This window comes from Carassius carassius, chromosome 40, assembly GCF_963082965.1.
Source record: "Carassius carassius chromosome 40, fCarCar2.1, whole genome shotgun sequence".
Taxonomy (NCBI): domain Eukaryota; kingdom Metazoa; phylum Chordata; class Actinopteri; order Cypriniformes; family Cyprinidae; genus Carassius; species Carassius carassius.
The window spans coordinates 8,424,041-8,441,270 of record NC_081794.1 but is presented as its reverse complement, the minus strand read 5'-3'; the positions used below and the strand labels follow the sequence as shown (position 1 = coordinate 8,441,270).

At 39.9% G+C, this 17,230-nt stretch overlaps 1 protein-coding gene across 2 annotated transcripts in view; it reads right to left on the bottom strand.

Moving 5' to 3' along the window:
• grid1b (glutamate receptor, ionotropic, delta 1b) overlaps window positions 1-17,230 on the bottom strand; it is a 483,532-nt gene that overhangs the window by 276,255 nt on the left and 190,047 nt on the right. For both annotated transcript variants that reach the window (XM_059531953.1, XM_059531954.1), the window contains exon 3: window positions 3,764-4,048. In XM_059531953.1, coding sequence (XP_059387936.1) covers window positions 3,764-4,048 — 285 coding nt within the window. The remainder of the gene's footprint in view (window positions 1-3,763; window positions 4,049-17,230) is intronic.

The window sequence follows — 17,230 nt, the reverse complement described above, 5'->3', positions numbered from 1 at the left end:
ATTTAGCAATCTTGATTATTCCAAATACTGCCCTTATGCATCAGAGAAACAAGTGCATAGCCATCTTTAGGGTCTGTATACATTTAAGTCCATTCATTTTTCATTTTTTACCCAAGAAAAATAAATAATAAATAAAAAAGAAAAGAAACAAGAACGGTTGTTTCTTTTATACAATTTAAATTGCTGAAAGCCAACATTAAAATTAAAACCATACACACAAAATGCTGCCCGAAAATGTAAAGTATTGACTTCATTTCAGATTTTCGTCTATGACTTTTTGCACTTTTAATTAACATTTGAAAAATGCACTAATTAATATAGTTGGCTTCTCCTGCACGCTCACTTGAGAACTACTGCCATCTCTGGAACAATGCAGAGACTTGATACAAATATGTTTTTTAACTCTTTATTGTACTGTATACAATCACACTGGTGTGATCACTCTATGCTGGTCTCTGGAGTGTACGATCACACTGGTGTGATGAGAATGCTCAGCGTGTCACGTGATCAATTGCTGAAATCAAATCTCCTTTTTGCGCTTTGGCTAGCATTAAAACAGATCAGACACACTGAGCTCTTGCATATTTTCACAAATATTTAGTGTTTTCAACCATATGCTTATTTTAAGTTTTATACATTTAAGTAAACATAAGTACTAGCAAAATTTTATTGACATGATATTATAGTGGGTAATAAATGTGTCATAATTTGGTGTGCTATCTGGGTCATGATATCTGAAAGAACCATGCAAGGTTGCTCAAAGCATGTACAATACATAATGTTAGAGAGCTACACATGGCTTTAATATATAGGTTAAATATCTAAATGTAATATATAAATATATAAAATTATAATCTCCAGATACAAGAAGGAACAGTTTCTGAATCAAATCACTGAGAGAGTGCTTATGAAATTAGTGAAGGTGCTCTAGCCTTAATGTACATCTATGTTGACATATTTTTGCCCTGTCCATTGATAGCAACATCCACATATATATGGTGCATTTATATGCAGATGTCACTTCCAAACCTTTGCAGCATGTAACCTGTCACTGGTCCTCTTAGCATCATGAAAAATTTCTCCAGTTTACACATTTAACGATGGTTCCCCGAGGGAACGAGACACTGCGCCGAAGCGCTATGGGAACGACTTCAGTGACCAGGAAGCTATAGTAGCACATGCAGTGGAACCTGTGTCAGCTTCTAGGAATGAAGCAAGTACTCGCAGGGATGCCAGAAGTATGGCACTTTCAGGAACTCGAGCTGTGTCGAAACACTATGGGGACGAGTATGCCCACGCCGACAGAATTACAAATCCCTGCCTAGTGCGGAAGCTAGGGCGAGAGAACAGCGGTTCACATATCTAGGCCATAGAACCTACAAACGTGAGGGGCACGGTCCAACCCGCAGGGTTGCAGATGTCCTCAGATATACCTGCCAGAAAGGCCTTGGAGGTCGCCAAACTTCTAGTTAAGTGAGCCTGTGTTGCCAGTGTGCAACTGCACATGGCGATCTCTTAGGAAGTTATTTAGTGCTAGAAACATGGCCAGCATCTCCAGGCAGTTGATGTGCCACTTGAGATGGTGACCACTCCACAAACCGCGTGCCGACTGGCCACTCTGCCTTGCAAATCTCTGGCCACTCATTCTTGCAAATCTCATTTACTAATAATGTGCTAGTTAGAAAGTTTTGCTGCTAAATGTGGCTAAAGTAAACAGGACTGCTTGTTACCCCACAGAAGAGAGGGGTGGGGTGAGCAGCGCTCATTAGAATTTTAAGGAACATGCAACAAAACAGGCTTCTCTGAAAAGACCCTAAAGAATCATATCAACTCGTGGTAAATGGGCATCTGATGACCTCTTTAAGAAACAACAAAGGTTGTGTTGTGTTTAACCCTTTGTAGTCGATTATTGCAAGCTCCAGTTCTCAAACGTCCCGGGAACCAATGTTCTTTATGTGTTTTATGGCCTTATTCAAGTGATTAAACATTTTTAGTTTTTCACTAACCCTTTAACTGTCACCCTGTCCCGTATACAGCACGCCTACATTTACTTCACTATATTACAATTAAATCTAATCTAATCATGACAAACTATATATCGCTGGAAAGGTCTAAAACTCCCAAATATATTTTTTACCAATGTTTTTTTTTAATTATGTAGGAAATGTAATAGATCAATTTATGACAAGAGTGCACCCTCAAAAATCTACATTATAACAGGAATTCTGACCTTTGTTAAAAAAAGACTTCTTTGTTGCCTTTTTCTCTATTACATTTTAGAAATGAAAAGAAATTATATATAAACGGAAAACTTAAAATCTCAAAATTCATCCTTTAACACCCATTTTAAAATCAGACATTGCATTACCATGTAAATGGTACATCAATATCATGTTACAAATACAAAATGTTTTCATTCATGAATTATAAAAATGTAAGTTTGGATCGTGCAATATAAAGTCTATGTTCAAAAATGTGAGTGACAGTTAAGGGGCTAACCACCCATAACATTTTTTTTTCTCAAAAACACAATCATGTACATACATGTTGCTCACATATTATTATAGCCCAGTTTGTGCTGATTACAGTGATATTAGACTTTAGCCATTTAGATGTGTGTACGCAACTGAAAAAAGCACAAATGTCAGGGCATGACAAAACTTTTCCATAACAAAAGTTATCAGAATTCACTGCAGTGTTCGAAGTGGATGTCATAAATGTCCATAGATTGGGAAGATTAAAGAAAAAAAAAAAAGTGGTTTATTCATTATTTTGCACAACCTTTCCTTCACACTTTAGAAGACTGAAACATGCTGAAAATGGGTTTGTAGTTAGACAATGGGTTTGTGTGGGTCACTTTAAGTGTGCCAGACACAAACCAAGTGTTTTCACCCATGTGAAAACTAGAGGAAAAAAAATAAATAAGTTCCTCTACTTCACTGCTAACATCTTATGATCAAAGCCTAAAAAAATGGCATTTCTAAATCTGTGTTCCATATAGCAGTATTACATTTTAAAGTTCAGAACTGTGCAGCTGCTCTGAAAGGATAAGTTCTAACATCTGTTGCCCTTACATTGCCACTACTTCATGGCTGTGAAGTAAAATCAAGTTTTGTAAAGCAGTCATCTCAACCAGTTCTTCATGCTGCACCTGTGATGAGCCCTCACAGGTCACCTTACTTGCTTAAAGAGAACACTGCATGCTGATTCAGAATCAACCTAAAACAGAATGCCTTGCAGAAAGTTCTATTGACAATCTTATGAAAAATTCCCACGAATGATTGATATTAATGACTGTAAAGCATATGTTCATATTTCTTGTACCACCTTTAATTTGCTTTGATTGTAATACAAAATGTGATAGATAGATAGATAGATAGATAGATAGATAGATAGATAGATAGATAGATAGATAGATAGATAGATAGATAGATAGATAGATAGATAGATAGATAGATAGATAGATTAATTTAATTTAAATTAATTTAAATTAATTTAAATTAATTTAATAAATTAAATATGTAAGCAAGTGAGCAACAAAGCAATGCTACTACAAAAACCAACACCTCAGAGACTCCAACAAATTAATCACTGTTAGTGAGAACATAGCTTTAACCAAATCAGTAATTATCACATTTAATCACACCACAATAAATACCCAGCATTAACTGTTCCTCAGAATGCAACCTGTAAGGTTTAGTAAGATTTATTTATTTATTTTATCAAAAGCAGGATTTGCTCTGTCTTGCCATCAATCACTCACCATAGTCACTGTCATAGAAAACGATGAACTTCTGCCAACGCAGCTCACCAACTAACGTCAACATGACATCACTTAGACGGACGGGTGGTCGTGCTGCGAGGGTGTATCTCTCTCCGTCGGGGCTTGGATTGAGTTGGCATGTAGTACGAGGTGATCCTTCAGCATTTCTCTGGACGTAAAGGTGAGGTATGTGCATGGCATCTGTCAGGGACTGCAGAGCACTTGCTGAGGCACAGCCTGTAGATGTAACCAAGGCCAGGATCCCCTGGGTCATCAGTTCACATGCTGCAAATTTAAAGAAAAGACGGAGAACTGATAAGCTTGGATAGTTCAAGAGTCACCTGAGCAGAAACAATAGACATCTAAACACTCACATGGATCTGCTGTTAATGGTGTTGATACACATCAAAGCTGTTAGAGTACAGTGTATAACAAAGATTAAACAGATTAAACAAACAAAAAATATTCCTGTAGAGTGGTTACCTTCCCTTTATCATCTTTCATCTTTCTATCATCAGTTCACTTTGACAAAAAGCACAATATTCAGTGACGAGCAGTTAGCATAAAATATCCCCCACATTTTTATTTTATTTCTATAAGAGAGTAAGCATGGGCATACAATATTTTTGAAGAGGTTATTTATTTTTGATGACTCTTTAAGTTGTGTGAAGTCAGTAAGAGGTCTATTCTGTGGGTAAGACAAAATTTGGCTCTAAAGTGTAGCTTTAGAAATTTAATTTGGTTATGTTCTTGGCAGCCTCAGCAAACAGAAAATGTTTTGTGCCTGGTTAAAAGCATTGTAAATGGAGCATCACCATTTACTTCTGGTTTTGAAAATCAGAAGTGCATCAACATAGGAACATCAATCTCAGTTCTGTCTTTGTTTCATAATATCAAGTCAATGGCCACTAAAACTTTGAGGAGTAATTAGAATATTAATAATAATTTCAACTGTGCATTTTGATACACCGATGTCTAAAGATTACATCATGTTCCTCTATTTGACATTTATTCTCTGCAGGCGCAGCAACTATGGAGTGTCACAGTTGATTCTGATAAGTGGAAATGTACAAAAGTTAAAAAAGTACAAGAGTAAATTGAATATATAGGCATATAAACAATATAATAAAGTAACATGCAAAAGTAGAATGGGGCAGTATGATGGTAGAAATGTGTAATTCAGTGAAGATTTTGTACCAGCATAAAATATTGGTCAAGCAACGATGAAACTTGCTTCAATAATATACTGCAGAACATTTTCATACCATCAAGTTCCAGACAAAAAGAGAAAATGTACAAAATTGAAATATCTGTAATTTGTAAAGTATGTAACTTTTTGTTGTTGTTTTCTATTTAGTGTGCAGTAATTCATTTAATCATATATATCATTTTTTTTTACCAATACTGGTAGTCTGATTTACCACTACAATTTTGATTTTTACAAAAAAAAAAAAAAAAACCTTTTCTATTTTTTTAATTGATTTAAAAGCCTTTAAATTCAACCACTAATTAATAGTTAGATTAAAATCTAGAACAGTACATCATAAAGGAGGTTTTTTTTTAATTTTTTTTATTTTGCATGAATGGACAATTCTTCAGCTTGGTTTCAATGCTTAATTGCTGACACATTATAAAGGAACAGATTCATTGTCTGACTTTGTATGAATCAAAGCCAATTGAGTTTTAATTTGACCTCATCTTAATTACAATCCTTGTGCTTTGTGTAAAGCGAGCTCAGTGTCACAAGTGACCTTTTAATCAACCATACATTAAAATAATAAATAAATAAAGAAATAAATAAAGAAATAAATAAAGAAATAAAATACAGCCCCAAATAGCTGTAAATAGTGAAATGACATATGTGCATTTTATTCAGCCACAGAAGCCATGCCAAGAAACAAGCTCCATGGGGACAAAAAAAAAAAAAGTATAGGCTCTTTAGCCTCTTTTGCATTCATATCACTCCTATTTAATCAAGATGTTATAATGGGGTGATACCCAAGTCTTTCTGTATATTATAGAATAATGCTTAGGACAGCAAAATAACAAGTCTCATACGATCGTACACATGCTTTAAAATCAGTTGAGAAGTGATTATATTGTAAACATTATTCTTATATTGTTGGTCCCAAAAGCAATGTGGTCCTTGAGGCTGAGACCCACCTAATGACTCAAACTCCAATTAGAGTCTAATCAGTTGTCTAGACTGAACTTTAATTTATTACTGCTCTTGTTCCAATCATGTTGGTGGTGAATTATTTTTATTTCCCTCGTATATGGTAATCTCAAAATTTTGGCTTTGGTGATGCATTTTCTTATAAAAAGACTTAAAGGTTGATGCCTTATAAAGCATACACTGGTTGTGATCTTCGTAATTATATTATTAATCTCAAAAATCTGAATTCAGTGTTAAATCAAGAAGAAAAAATAAAAATAAGTAATAGGTTCTTTGTTCTTTAAAACAAAAATTTACACCAATTTGCCTCAGAAAACTAATTCTTACTGAAACAGGATATTCAATGAGGAAAAAGGTAGGGCAGGACTTGATTTTTATCCATTTGGAATTCATTGGACCATAAAAACTGCCCATTATATATGAGAAAGGAGGCAGTCGGTTGGACAGAAGGGGCTGAAAACTAAGAGGGATTTGTGGCTTTGGTTGAAAAGGAAAGTAGTTTTAGAGGCAAAGTTATTATATGTTGTCGAAAGATTACAGAAACAAACATTTATTTTTCTCTGTAATAACATGCACTGATGCACTGAGCACAATACGATCAGGGAAGGTGCATTTAGAAAGAAAATATGGTAAATTTAGATTCTGTGTTGTTCAGTGGTTCTTGAGAAGCATCTTGAAGAGACAAAGTTTTATTTTTGTAATACCTCTCTAACAGCATGGAGGAAAAAGAAAGAAAAATGTGATACAATGCCAATCAATAGATGGATGCATCTCAGAGAAACTCCGTTCTTAGTGGAGAGATATTGAAATGTCATTTTGAGGCACTGGCTAGAGAAGAAATCATGGCAGATAATCAACTTGCAGAGACTATTGACGTGACAAATACTAAACAACACTGAGAGCTCATTAAGTGCAAGACTGCAATGTGACTAAAAATCCAACATTAAAAATTCACTTTTTTAAAGTATTGACTGATTCATTCATTCATTCATTCATTCATTCATTCATTCGTATCACAGAATAATATCACAGTTCATAATAATCTGAATGTACCTTTCTCAAGTTTATTTCACATTTTATTATTATTAAGCTCATTACACTGATTGAAGTACATTCAGTAGCTGTTGAGATGCAACTACTGATTACAAGCAGTGTGGGGGATTTTAATGTGTAGCACTTATGCCATGCATACAAACATAAACTGCTCTAGTTCACACAAGCTCAATTTCACATATCACATATTTTAAAATGTGACAATTATAATGCAAAGTATGTGCTGCATTCTCATAGTTATCTAAATGGACATTAGCATTAGTATAAACAATCATCTTCAGGAGTCAATTTTCAGCTACTGACATGGAGGCATAACAATCTGAATCTTGCTGAACAAAACTGTAGCCTCAGATGGCATGCCCATGGACCACTCACATTCGACCAGCAGTTAAATTACTGACTCTCTGAGCACTAAAACTGTGAAGCACTTTCTAGATCAGGCAAGCACTAATCCGGGTTTAAGCACTTCTGGAAATTATGGCACATGTGTTTTTTAGCACATAAGAAACCAAGTCATGTTTACAAAGTACTAAGTGGTTTTGAGCAAGTTCTAATTAATTGATTTCTTATATAGTTTACAGAGTTAATGAATAGAGGTCTCACAAATGTTTTGTAATGTAATTTGTCTTATTGGCACAGGTGACATTTGCAGTCTTTATTTTATGTCTGGATGACAATATGCATATGGAAATTATATGCAGATAAAGTATATGCATAGTAAATGTCCCATTTATGTATGAGTTCTGGTTCCTTGAACAAAGAACGAGCTGCTTTAGCATCCACACTAATGCATGATAGGACTCAGCCGCGTTAAAGGGGTCATGAACTTCATAGGCTCATTGGAAATAAACCTCTTACCTCATAAATTTTTGCAATACAGAAAAAAAACACCCTGCACGTTTTGAAAAATCATACGTTTGAATGTTTCCGTTACATATACAGCTTCATATGCAGGAACATGCAGTGAGGTACGTAATAATGGTGTTGCAGGAATGTATTTATTGGCACGTATTTCCAGTGAGCCTGGATGTAAAAATTCTGACATATATTTTGACATATAAGAGGACATAGTACTATAATAAAAAATAATAATAATTAAAAAATCATCCTGTAATTTTCAGAACTCAAAACATTTTTTTTTGGTCTAAAAAAATAGCCAAAATGACAGATTGCGAAATGTGCCACTCTATGATGTGAAACCCTGCATCCACAGAAGAAGATCAATTGCCTTGCCCAAATTCCCACACTAAATTTATGCACACTAAATCCACACTATCTTGAATACCGCTTCGGAGCGGTATTCAAAGCTAAGTGTATTCCATCATACATCATGTTTTGGAAATAAATCGTGAGACCTTTTGCCGAGATCTTGTGAGAGGTCACGGAAACCTTTGCAATGTATGTGAAATATTAATAATAATTAAATGTTACATATGATTTGGTAGAAAAAAAATGTGTTTTTATGTTTTATTGGTGTAATGATGATTAGTAGTAGTGATATTTATTTTGTACAACATTTGCAACTGATTTTTATCACTTAATTAGAATCATCACAAATTAAGTGACGTTTCACAAACGAATTTCGGGAGAAGCGTGCATGGATAATTAACATGGCCAGTTCATCATCATCAGCAATTACACTGTTTACTAATCAGCTCGAGAAAACGCCTATAAATAATCAAGTACATCCTACCTTCGTTATCTCTCGACTTTCAGAATTCGGTTCGCGCAGTTTGCCATCTCATCACAGACCCAATTTTCCATCCAACGAAGAGATCTAACGTTAGACCAGGGATTTTTCAGATCTGCTGCAATTCGCCGGCCCCATGATCACTCCTATCCCGCCTAACACAGCCGCTGAGCATCAAGCGTTATCGCGACACCTGCTCTTCTCAAACAGCCACATGCTGTGGCCAACAGACCGTGCAAAGCCCCGAGCTCGCCTCGCTCAACACCACCAGAGAAGTAATGGGGCCGCGCCCCAGATCTCACCGAAGCAAAGCCTCACTCACTTCCTGCCGCGGCTCATCCCTTCACCGCGGCCTTTCTGGCCGCAACGCAGTTCGAGGCTGCCTCCACTAGTAGCGCAGACCGTGTGTTGCAAATTAATATTTTCAGGTGAAGCTGCTAAAATGCAGGTTTCGCTGCTGAAGTTTGTTAAACGATGTTATGACGTAATTCTGTCCGATGTCGATGCCATTTTTATCCGTGAAGCCAACAAGGCATTTTTTCAGAGTCGTTATCCACACCGAAATGTCTGAACACATTAACGTTACACCTGCCTTACTGTGCATGTCCAAACCTCACTAAGATGATACAGACATAAGTTTCATTAAATTTTCTGGCAGGATCAATTTATTTATGGACATATTTCACCATTTACTGGCGCGATCACTCAGAATTGATCTAAAAACGCAACTGTCCTCGTGTTTTCCGCAGGACAGCAATCGTGAGTAAATTTTCTGTTGTCTTTTAGGACTGTAATATGAAAAGCATGCAAAATAATTTTTAGAAACCATGTGAAAGTGAATAGCACATAACTGCAAGTTAACGTTACTGCTATAAACATGTCTATTGGTAGAATGTGTTACAAGACTAAACATGCTTCGTTTTCAAAAGCCTCTGTTTCTACAGTCCATACTACAACGTGAAACAGCATCTTCAAATTTATCCACTCTGGAGAGCGTTCAAAAAGGCTGGAAGGCCAAAACGAGAGGAAAAGATGTTTTTCAACAGGAACATATTAATGTGGACAAGGCTCGAGGAATTGTCTAATGTTACTAACCCCTCTACTTTCCCGCAGCCAACATCTACAGCAGCCGAAACAAGCATAAGCTGCTTTTACTTGCAACACTGGCCTGCACATCCCAGTATTTGCATCCTGTTACTTCTAACCCCCCTTTTTTCTTTTTAGTGCCCTCCAGCTCAAGTAGCAGACATTAGCATAAGGCTGCCTCTGCTAGCAGTGCAGGCTACTCGGGTTCAAGACATCACACACCCCAACCCCTTCGCATGGCCTACAACTACAGCAGCTGAAGCAAACGTGAGGCTGCCTCCATTTGTAAACATGCCCACAAATCTTCCGCTCCCTCATGCTATTAATAAACCATTTTCTGTTCAGCGGCCTCCAGCTCCCATAGTAAACACTAGCGTGAGGCTGCCTCCGGTAGTAGTGCAGGTTGCACATAGGTTCTTCAGGATTCCCTTCCTGTGACCAACAACACGTGAAGCAAGTGCGAAGCTGCTTCCACTTGCAACCCAGACCCTTACTTTCTTCCCGCTGCTACTTACCTCCCTTTTCCTTTTCAGTGGCGTCCATCTCCCGTAGCAGACGCTAACGTGAGCATGCCTCCGAAAGCGGTGCAGACCCATCCACAACCCCTTTTCCGACAACCCTCTCCCCTACTCATGGCCTGCAGCCCCACAGTCTAACCAAAGTGTGACATTGCCTCTCATATTGGCGCAGGCCCCTATACCCGCCGTTCACCTCCTCTTTCCCCCTCTTTTCATCCACTTCCGAAGCCGTCCCAAGCGTGAGCACGTCTCCGCAGGCGGCTCCAGCAGCTATCTTTCCTCCTCCTCTCTTGCTCCCCCTTCCTTCTCTATGTTCCGCCCTACCCATCCCTCCGAACACCCTTGGCTCAGGCCCCGTTGTCCGCCATTCCCCTCCTTTCCCCTCTCTCTTCCACTCCCAGAGCTGTCCCAAGTGTGAGCATTCCTCCGCTAATGGCGCAGGCCCCAATGCCCGCCATTTACCCTCTCTTTATTCCACTACCAGAACCGTCCCAAGCGTAAGCACATCTCCGCAGGCGGCTCCAGCAGCTATCTTTCCTCCTCCTCTCATGCTCCTCATTACTTATCTGTTCCGCCATACCCTAATGTCTCCATATAAAAGAAGATCACCGAACCCTCATCAGCCAACCCCCTTAACGCCAGTCCATCCCTGTTCACTCAAACTCGTGATCCACCATAACTAACCCTCTTTAACATCCCCTTATCCATCCATAATAGCCCATCCTCACTCCAGCATCCCAGCAGTGCCTGCTCCTGCAGGAGCCTCCATCTGTTTTTCTCCATTGCCGCAGGAGCGTCCATCCGTATTTCTCCGCTGCTGCAGCAGTGCCCGCTCCCGCAGGATCTTTTTTCCATATTTCCTCAGTGCCGCAGCAGTTCTCGCTCCCGCTAGAGTTGGGCGATATGGTCATTTTTCAAATCGTCATATCATCAGCCTGTAAGATCGACAATTCACGATATTATCATGCATGGGTGGAGCTAAACCCTTCGTTCTTGACAAATCATAACTATTGGATGTTTTAAACCGCGCAGGTGCGCGCGAGAGAGCCTATGGAATCACCAATAATCAAAAGCCGCCGCCCCCTCCATCGGTTTTGGAGGATTTCACCAAAATCACTGGTCCGCTTCTACATGGCCCTCTCAGCTGTTAGATTTTCTCCAGCCATTAATATCCTCACCCCTTTTCGAGCTATATCCTCTTGTCCTGGCAGCCTTTCTGTGGGGAAAAGAATGGTCCAGCATCGTTATTCACTGCGATAACAAGGCTACTGTACATTGAATTAATAATGTCCAGACAATGAAGGGCCACTTTATTTATATTTTTAACCTCCATTCACCTATTCTCCAATACCAAACTCTCCTAGCCTTCCTTCAGCTCAGGAAATCCCAAGCTAAATCCCTTTCCGACCCTCTTTTTCACAGATGACTCCAGCCGCCCTGTCTCCCGTTTTTTGGTTCTAAAAACGCCTAAAGTCTGTCTTATGTCTTTCTGCTATCTCAGCTGATGATTTCTCCAGCCATTCCCTCAGAATAGGTGCAGCCATCAAAGTGGCTCAAAATGGCCTTTCCCAACATCAGATCCAAACACTCAGTCGCTGGTCATCAGAAGTTTTTAAGAGCTACATCCGATCAGACCGCTTAAATCTCAAGAAAGCCCACCAAACCCTCATCAGTCACCCGTTTTTCCCTAGCCATCTCCATTTCTCATTCCAACGGCACCCCGCTCCCGCAGGAGCCTTTCCGCATTCCCTCACTACCACAGCAATGTATGCTCTCGCAGGAGCCTTTCCGTATTTCCCTCACCGCCGCAGTAGTGGCAGCTCCCGCAGGAGCTTTTCCGTATTTTTTCACTGCCGCAGCAGTGTCAGCTCCCACAATAGCCTTTCTGTATTTCCTCACTGCTACAGTAATGTATGCTCCCGCAGGAGCCTTTCAGTATTCCCTCACCACCACAGCATTTATGCTCCCGCAGGAGCCTTTCCGTATTCCCTCACCGCCGCAGCAGTGTCAGCTCCCGCAGGAGCCTTTCCGTATTTCCCTCATGTGCCGCAGCAGTGCCAGCTCCCGCAGGAGCCTTTCCATATTCCCTCACTGCCGCAGCAGTGTCTGCTCCCGCAGGAGCTTTTCCGAATCCCCCAATGCCGCAGCAGTGTCAGCTCCCGCAAGAGCCTTTTCCATATTATCCTCACTGCCGCAGCAGTGTATGCTCCCGCAGGAGACTCTCCATATTTTATCACTGCCGCAGCAGTGTCTGCTCCCACAGGAGCTTTTCCGTATCCCCCAATGCCGCAGCAGAGAATGCACCCGCAGGAGCCTCTCCATATTTTCTCACTGCCGCAGCAGTGTATGCTCCCGCAGGAGCCTTTTCGCATTTCCACACTGCCGCAACAGTATCAGCTCCCGCAGGAGCCTTTCCGTATCCCCCAATGCCACAACAGTGTCAGCTCCAGCAGGAGCCTTTCCATATTTCCTCACCGCCGCAGCAGTGCCAGCTCCCCCAAGAGCCTTTTCCATATTATCCTCACTGCCGCAGCAGTGTATGCTCCCGCAGGAGCCTTTTCGATCTTCCCAACTGCCACAATAATCGCATCTCCAGCGGGAGTTCCCATCTCTCTCTTTCAAGTGGACGCTTCCACGGAAGTCAAATAGACACTGCCGTAACATTTATACACCAAAGGACGCCCAGCACCCATCTAACATTTAAGCACAGCTTTTTGGGGAGACGTAAATTCGCGTATCTGGCTGCTGTCCCGTTCTAATTGCTTTTTGGGGAGCACTTGGGCTAAGCCGAACTCCGAGCTCAGACCCCTCTCCCCGGACGGGTGGGGGGGGGGCGGGGGTGCCCCGGGCTCGGGAGTCTTTCCGGGCTCGAAGCTCTCCCCCCGGACAGCACGCCAAATACGCATAACCTTTATTTAATTATAAGTAAATGCGAACTCGTGAAGTGACGTTTCACAAACTAATTTCGGGAGGAGCTGCACGGATAATTAACACGGCCAGTTCATCATCATCAGCAATTACACTGTTTACCAATCAGCTCGAGAAAACGCCTATAAATAATCAAGTACATCCTACCTTCGTTATCTCTCGACTTTCAAAATCCCTCCGCCACCCCGATCTCGCACCTTCAGCCAAGTTTCTACCCCAGCTCAGGTAGAAGAACTCAGGGGAGCACTTGGGCTAAGCCGAACTCCGAGCTCAGACCTCTCTCCCCGGACGGGCTCGGGAGTTTTGCCGGGCTCGGAGCTCTCCCCCCGGACAGCACGCCAAATACGCATAACCTTTATTTAATTATAAGTAAATGCGAACTCGTGAAAATTATGTCATGTTATAGGGACTACTGAACAGACATTTAGAACTTGATTTTAAAATACAAAGCATTTAAAAAAAAGTTTTTAGCCCCACCCATCAATTCGAGCATGTAGTGTAAATAACAAATGCAGGTCTACAACACAAAGCTGAATTGTGGAAAAGCAGTCTTTGCATTGCCTTCATTCTAATCCCAACAGATAGGAAAGAGTTGATGAACTTTATTTTTAATGAATTTCCAGACTCCATCAGTAAGAACTGGATTCGTTTACAAACAAGGAACAACTTACGCGCGATTTTCAAAAAGATTGAAACTAAAAAACGATGAGCTGGCTATATTGAATCCGACAGTAATGCACCACCATACAAGTGTAAGTAACTGAGTAACTGTCTGTGGCAGATCGTTTGATATGTTTTTATGCATTTTTGACCAAAATAACAAAAGGATGGGTCTACAATCTGCCACAGCTATTCATACACAGTGTTCTAATGAGAGAGGTTAAAAACAGGACAGAAACAAGCCTATTCTAATTATTATTATTATTATTATTATTATTATTATTATTATTATTGTAAAAATCTTGATAACATTTTAAGGGGACCACAGATAACAGTATAATAAAAAGAGCAGTTCATGACCCATTTAAATGTTCAATGTCTTTAAAGCAGGATAAATTCTGACTGGCTGTCAATTTTTTATTGTTCATCAGCTGGGCAAAAAAATTAAAATAAATAAAAAATCCGAAAATGATGAGTCCCTTTCTCTGTGCCGTTATGGTTACCGATGTGTTTTTTTTGTTTTTTTTTTAAACTATATCTTTATTATCACTGTTACGGTTATTGTCCTTGGTGTGTACCTCGCAGTACAAAGCATGAGCAGTCTCTTAGCATTCTGCAACTCAGAAAAAAAAATGCAACAACACACCTTGAGAGTGAAATTAAGTGAAAGCAACCTTAGATAGGTAACCTAGCTTTTGGCTGCAAAAATCCATACTGCATATAAGCTCACTGATAAGGACTGTAAATCACCAATGACCAATCCTTTTAGGGGATTTCAAGGACAAGCAGGACAGGAATTCTTGAAAGAAGACTTAAGTGAATGTGTCTCTGAAGAAACACCATCAACTGAAAAATGTTCAGCAGCAATTGCCCCACATACACCTTAAATGTTGCTGGGGCTGAGCCTGCAGTAAAACATTAAGGAAGGAATGCCAGTACTGAACCAACAGGGCAGTAAACTGGATTCAAATTGCATTCTCACTTAAATTACCAACACCCATCGGCGCCGATAGCCTCATGACTAGTGTGTCAACATACAGTGCTACTGCACTTGCAGTGACCGACAATGTTCGATTCACCAAATGAGGTCCTTTACCATTCCTGCTCCCCTCTCTCCGCCCAATGCTTTTGTGCCGTCTCTCTCCTGTTATATCCTAATAAAAGCTCATAAAAATAACTTTCAAATTACCATAATTCAAAAGCATAGATAATCATTGTAGAAAGAACTCTTGCATTTAAAATGTTTTTTGTGATCTCTGGCAAAGGACCTGAAGTAATCAAAAAATCCCATCTAAAGGCCAAACCCACAAAAGTTTCTACATTTCATGTTGGGGATGTCACATGGGCCCCCGAGCCTGCCAAAGTTGATCTACTCAAGGAAGCTCTTTCATCAGAGATGCCAAATTCAAGAATCAAATGTGGGATGGACCACAGGTTCTTCCAGCAGAAGATGCTTTTTTTTATTTTCTCCCACTCTTGCAAGTACTCGCGGATGTAGACTAAATAGTGGTAAAGCCCTCGTCCAAGCATGACTGTCCATCACTAAAGGCAATTGAAGAAACAGAGAGACCCAAATAGGGAGCTGGTCATTTAGCAGAACAGATTTACCTCTGCCCGACCAAAAGTCACAATCTGAGGATGCAGCCTTCATTCTCTGGGCCTCAACCCATGCCTCAAGATAATATCTGCTCCCAGATTCAACTGACTGGCATGTGCACTGACCTTAGTGACCTTAGATGGAGGGGTGTTGATGGCGCAGTGGATAACACACATGCCTTTGGTGTGAGAGACCCGGGTTCGAATCCACTGTGAGACACCAATGTGTCCCTGAGCAAGACACTTAACCCCTAGTTGTTCCAGAGGCGTGTGACCTCTGACATATATAGCAATTGCAAGTCACTTTGGATAAAAAGTGTCAGCTAAATGACTGATGCAGATGCCCAAAGCAGAATGTGCCATGCTAAGCTCTTTATTTCATCTATTCTTCTTTGACGGTTTATGTATGAGACAATCAACCTGTTGTCTCTCCTAATAACCACATCTTGAATATCAGGAGAATTGTGGGTCAACGCCAGAATTGTCACCATCGTTTCAAGCCAATTAATATTTCACATAAATGATCACCCCTCAGGCTCTGTAGACTGGGCAACCATTGAAAACTGCATCCCAACCTTTTGACAAAATCAGATATATTAATCTTGCAGGGAAAGACTCTGGGGTCGTTTCCATTTTAACAGTCTAATAGCATCTGTGTGACCCTTAAGGTCATTGCACACTGATTCCAAATTTTTTTTCATGTTTGTCATCCTTTCCTATCAAAATGCTTGCTACGGATGTTAAAATGCAGAAAATTGAAGCTGGTCCATTTTTTTTTGTTAATGATGGACAAAAGTTTCGGAGGCAGTGTGAAAACGTGATTGACACAATGTTAGGTAGTATTTATTGTTTAACGTGGGAAAATTTTGGTTGAGAATTTCAGATTTAGTGTGCAAAGACTAAGTAAGCATCAAAGGGTCACATGTCTTGGCTGTTGACACTCCAATACAATAGTCTCATATGAATCAGGTGTAATGGTGCACAAAGCCACTGTCACGAGACCCACAAGTCTGTGAAGGAGACCTACATGAATGTTTTCCCTGTCCTGAAATTATTCAAAAGCAAAGCAAAGGGACAGGAGTAGTAGACAAAAGTGCATGCAATGTGCATAAGTTCAGTTTGACTGCCAGAAATATTTTTTTTTTGCCTCAGCAACAAAACACTCTTCTCAAGGTAATTGAGGACTCAATGCCAAAAAATACCAAAGCCTCAGACTGAGCCAAAATCAGCTAATCATCGAAGTGTTCCAAGACACATTTGCCCTGGAGCCACAATGGATCCTGCTCGCATCCATGCACTTTGTGAAGGTACAAGACCAAAAAGAAAAACCCAGAATTGCTAAGTTTTGTTCCTAAAAGCACAGACATCCTACCCTGCAAAAACTCATTTCAGGGATGTAGTACCACCCCCAACCCCCAAGCCTCCCAGGGTTCTATGACACATTTGATTAAGTAAACTAAATTAAAATAACTTTTTGAGCAAATATTTGAATTATTTACAGTACACATATACATACATTCATTACTATTTTTCTCCTTAGTATTATGTTTACTGTCTAAAATGGACAAAATAAATGGTAATGCAACTCTTATGCATGTAGTTCACAGATGTTTTCTGTTTTGGAAGGATGAACACTGTAAAATTATATCATAGTCTATTTATTGCATTGTTAATATTTACTATAGATTAGGGGTGGATCATTTTATTAATTGTTTATTGTTTGTGCAACAGTCCATATTACTGTTTTAGTTTTTATTAAT